Consider the following 4,639-nt stretch of genomic DNA (forward strand, 5'->3'; position numbering starts at 1 on the left):
ACAATCGATGTATAAATCACTCAAACAATCGATGTATAAATTACTCAAAATAATCGATGTATAAATCACTCAAAACAATCGATGTATAAATCACTCAAAACAATCGAAAATTATGAATACGAGCAAGGAATGTCTGCGTTTTGTTTAGATAAACTCCCAAGTGTCGCACGTCTGAGGTTTGGGGAGGTAATCTCCTAAGTGTCACATGTCTGCGTTTTGTTTAGATAAACTCCCAAGTGTCGCACGTCTGAGGTTTGGGGAGGTAATCTCCTAAGTGTTACATGTCTGCGTTTTGTTTAGATAAACTCCTAAGTGTCGTATGTCTGAGGTTTCGGGAGGTAAATTCTTTAAGTGTCGAATGTCTACTGTTTGTGATCAACTCCTAAGTTTCACATGTCTGTGGTTTGTGTAGGTAAATTCCTAAGTGTCGCATGTCTGAGGCTTGGGGTGGTAATCTCCCGAGTGTCACATGTCTGCGTTTTGTTTACTTAAACTCCTAAGTGTCGCATGTTCGAGGCTTGGGGTGGTAAACACTTAAATGCCGCATGTATAAGGCTTGGGTAGGTAAACACTTTAAGTGTCACACATCTGCAGATCGTGTAGGTAAACTTTTAAATGTATGCCTGTGAATAATTATAACTTATAGTCGTTTCGAAAGACAGCCTATGAAGATATTTGACAAAGTTGAAGAGTACTATTAATATGTTTGACTTCTTTTGTACGAAAAACGAGGATATGTGACACTATAGGAATTATAGTACTGTTTCGTGCTACTGGTAATTAACCAATTCTTTAAACTTGAGATATTCCATTTCTATTAATGGCTTTTTTTGCTCATGAGTCGTTTTAATGACTGCTAATTTCTTACGTGGTTATTCATCATTCGTTACTTTATAAGAATAAAAATAATAATAATAACGTCTACATATTACATCGTCATTTGTAACAACCTTGAATGACTTAGAAAAGGGACTTTCAGTAATGTTGAAGACAATTAAAACGATTTTTTCTCTTAAAAAAGAAAGAAAATAAAATGACTAAAAAAATATCTACAGGGGGTTCATAAATATATTTTTGACAGTTTTTACTAGCTTTCAGCTGTGACTAGGTTGATATTTAAAGTTTATCAGTGTATTAAATCCTACCCAGCGGGATCAACTCATTTTCAAATGTTTATTTTAAGCAAAGAAAGGGAGAACACAGATACACAATTTTCGGTTGACTTTGATAATTTGATCCGGTTGAAGTTTATCTCCAGCTAAAAAACAAAAAAGAAGATAAATTTGGACTTAATTGAAACCTTTTTTTTTTTTTTCGATAGACTTTGATAATTTGATCCGGTTGAAGTTTATCTCCAGCTAAAAAAAAAAGATAAATTTGGATTTAATTGAAACCTTTTTTTTTTCGATTGACTTTGATAATTTGATCCGGTTGAAGTTTATCTCCAGCTAAAAAAAAAAGATAAGTTTGAACTTCATTGAAACTTTTTTTTTTTGTATAGACTGTAACTTGAGGGCGGACAAAATATGGCAACTAGCAGGAACTGATGTATTGGCATAAAACTATGATTTTCGAACACGCGACTGGTCGCAACTCCAATGAAACATTGAATAAGGTTGATATATCATAGATGAACATATAATTAGGATGAAAAAAAAAGAGAGAAATATACAGATTTACAGCTATAATAACATAATGTAATGGCTAGAACACTTCTAAGTCATCATAAGCATTTGAACGAAAAATTTCGTAGTTGTCTTGATTAACGCCACTTCTTTTTTCACTCAAGCAACACTAATTGTAATGTTACGCTTGAATGGCAATAATCCTTAATGAGCAGCTAAGACAGGCATTAAATTGTTAAACGTATGTGGCCCTTGTTAATGTGTCATTAGTCTCTAAGCCTTTTTTTTCTTAGTATGATCTATTTATTTTTCCTACACATCGAACTTCATGGATGTTAAGTGAAATTCCTACAACCTAGTGATGTATTTTAGTAAGCTTGTTGCTAATCTTATTTACTGTTCGTTAATACATAGTTGTAACACATTGTAAACATTTTAAGTATCTGTAGGTGGCGCTGCTGCATACAGTATGGTGCCATCAAGCCAAGGACAAATGATCAGTCCACCTCCACCACCTGGAGCAGTGCCACCTAGTGACGGAATGTATAACATGAGCATGAACGGTGGTGAATCCTACCAGTCCGTATCCTCACTTGGAGCCAATGTCCAATCACAGGTGGGAACAATAAATTTTACATTAATGTGACGACATTGAATTATTCTGTTATAATGGGTTTTCATGCTAACCTGTCGACCAGAGTATGGATTTTGTTCTAGTGTCTCTGGATATGTAATGGCAGTGTAGATATATGGTCCATAACAGCAAATAAAACCACGTGACGTATTTGCTGATGACAAAGACGTTTCTGTGAGTTAATAAGTTTTCAAGGAAAAAGTGATCTTTGACAATGGTATTTTGAGTATTATATAAACATTGACTAGAGATTCAAGATGAGTAAAAAAAAAGCCAGGTTATTCCACCATTTCAATATCCAGTTACAATAAGTTGCTTTGTTTGTTTATAAGCATAAAATTACACAACGTGCTACCTGAGCTGTGCCCATCGCAGGTATCAAAACCCGATTTTTAGCACTATAAGCCCTCGGTCTTATCATGGAGCCATCGGGGGTGGGGCAGTGAATTACTGTATGTGTGGTTTACATTTTATGCAAAAGTGAAAAAAAAAAGAGTAGTTAATATAGAATCACGTATACCCATAACTTTCATACTTGTCGGGTGGTCTCGATTGTATCTTCCTTGCCTCTCCCCCTCCGGTGGCACGACAGTAAATCCGAGGGTTCATAACGCTAAGGGCCCGGCATGGCCAGGTGGGTAGGACGCTCGACTCGCAATCTGCGGGTTCGCATCCCCGTCCCACAAACATGCTCGCCCTTTCAGCCGTTATAATGTGACGGTCAATCCCACTATTCGTTGGTAAAAGAGTAGCCCAAGACTTACACTGCTAAATTAGGGACGGCTAGCACAGATAGCCCTTGTAGCTTTGCGCAAAATTCAAAACGAACAATCATAACGCTAAAAATCGGGTTTCGATACCCGTATCAGGTAGCGCACACATAACCCATTCTGTTTCTTTGTGCTTAAAAAGAAATAACCAAACAAAATATCGCTCTTCTATCCCAAATTATTTTTGTATGTTCAATCTCACAAAGTGATAACGGTTAAAATATATTCTAAAAGAGATGTAAAGGTTTAATCCCATGATGAGCAAAGTTTCTAACAAGAGCTTAACTTATTAGCATGCTTTAATGGTTAACAACAGCAAAAAGTAAAGCACCTGGTTAAGAAGATTTTTTCCCTGATTTAAAAGAAGAAAAAAACTTTCAATTATTTGTCACTATCTACTAAAAAAAAAAAAACTTACCATCAAGCGTTGCTATGGAGAAATCCTAAGTGACTTTCTCACTAAAAGCCATACTGTGTAAGTCTGGGAAAAGTTGATACGTTGGTAACAAGACAGTCCACTATGGCAGAATCTACGGTACAAATGACAGGACTGAAACAGAGGGAGAGAAGCACAGTTTACTAATCTAAGTTCGATTACGTGTCGTTAGTTTTTCTTTTCTTTTTCTTAATCTTGTGTAAGAGCTTTCTTCTGTTGATTCCCTCCTTTTCGATCTTTTCTGGAACAACAAAAATCAATCCAGATAAATTGGAGTCAAGAAAGAAAATTAAAAAAAAATAAAATACCGCCCTCAAGCGGCAGGTTGGAGTTTGTTTGCGACATTTCGGGTGACAAACGTAACCAAATTCTGTGCCCGCAGTGTCACCCCCACCTCCTCCCACTCTTCTTCTTCTTAGTACCACTTTTCCCCCCACCATTAAGAAAACCTAATCTGGTTTTATCCACGCCGTCTTGACGGAAAAGGTCCCTTGCCGAATGAGCGGAAAATTGGCAAATCGCTAGTGAAGATAACTGTCTATTTTTATTAAATTACATTTTCTTGTTTACCGTATTAGCAGACGTACTGACATTTTCTGCTCTTATTATCTCAGCTTATCTGACGTGTGGGATTAGTTTTATTATTAACATAGCAAACGACGTAAACGTTTCCAGTAAATAACCGCAGCAAAATGTTAGTCCAGGTCGCATATTAAGAGATAGCCAACAATTCTGATACATAATTACTACAATAGATGACTAATATTAGGGAGTAACAAGTTACAACTCGTTTCTTGCAGTCTCTAGATAAAACAGGATTTTGAATTAGCGCTTGACTTACTTTGATTGCGACAATTATTATAGAGTAACATACGGCAGAATGGGGAATATTTGTAATTTTAAAACATTAATTGGATAGTATCATGCGTAGCTGTTTTAGTTTGTCTTTTGCTTATTACAAAAATCCATACATAATTTGTGAATATATATATATTTTATGCTACATATGCACATGGCTCCAAAAAAAAACAAAACAAAAACTTTATCATTAATCAGTATGATTGTTCTGTTATCTTCATTTCATAAATATGTTTGGTGTCTTTCAAAGATACATGAGTTGATACGACTAATAGAACTGAATTTTGTCGAAATCGAATATTTTTTAATTGGGTCG

General features: G+C 35.6%; 1 protein-coding gene across 3 annotated transcripts in view; it reads left to right on the forward strand.

Moving 5' to 3' along the window:
- The window catches only part of LOC106456992 (pre-B-cell leukemia transcription factor 1-like), a 224,263-nt gene that overhangs the window by 209,260 nt on the left and 10,364 nt on the right, over window positions 1-4,639 (forward strand). For 2 of the 3 annotated variants that reach the window (XM_013916378.2, XM_013916376.2), the window contains exon 7: window positions 2,066-2,241. In XM_013916378.2, coding sequence (XP_013771832.1) covers window positions 2,066-2,241 — 176 coding nt within the window. The remainder of the gene's footprint in view (window positions 1-2,065; window positions 2,242-4,639) is intronic. The other variant, XM_013916377.2, reaches the window with a different exon arrangement.

The sequence above is a fragment of the Limulus polyphemus genome, unplaced genomic scaffold, assembly GCF_000517525.1.
Source record: "Limulus polyphemus unplaced genomic scaffold, Limulus_polyphemus-2.1.2 Scaffold278, whole genome shotgun sequence".
Taxonomy (NCBI): domain Eukaryota; kingdom Metazoa; phylum Arthropoda; class Merostomata; order Xiphosura; family Limulidae; genus Limulus; species Limulus polyphemus.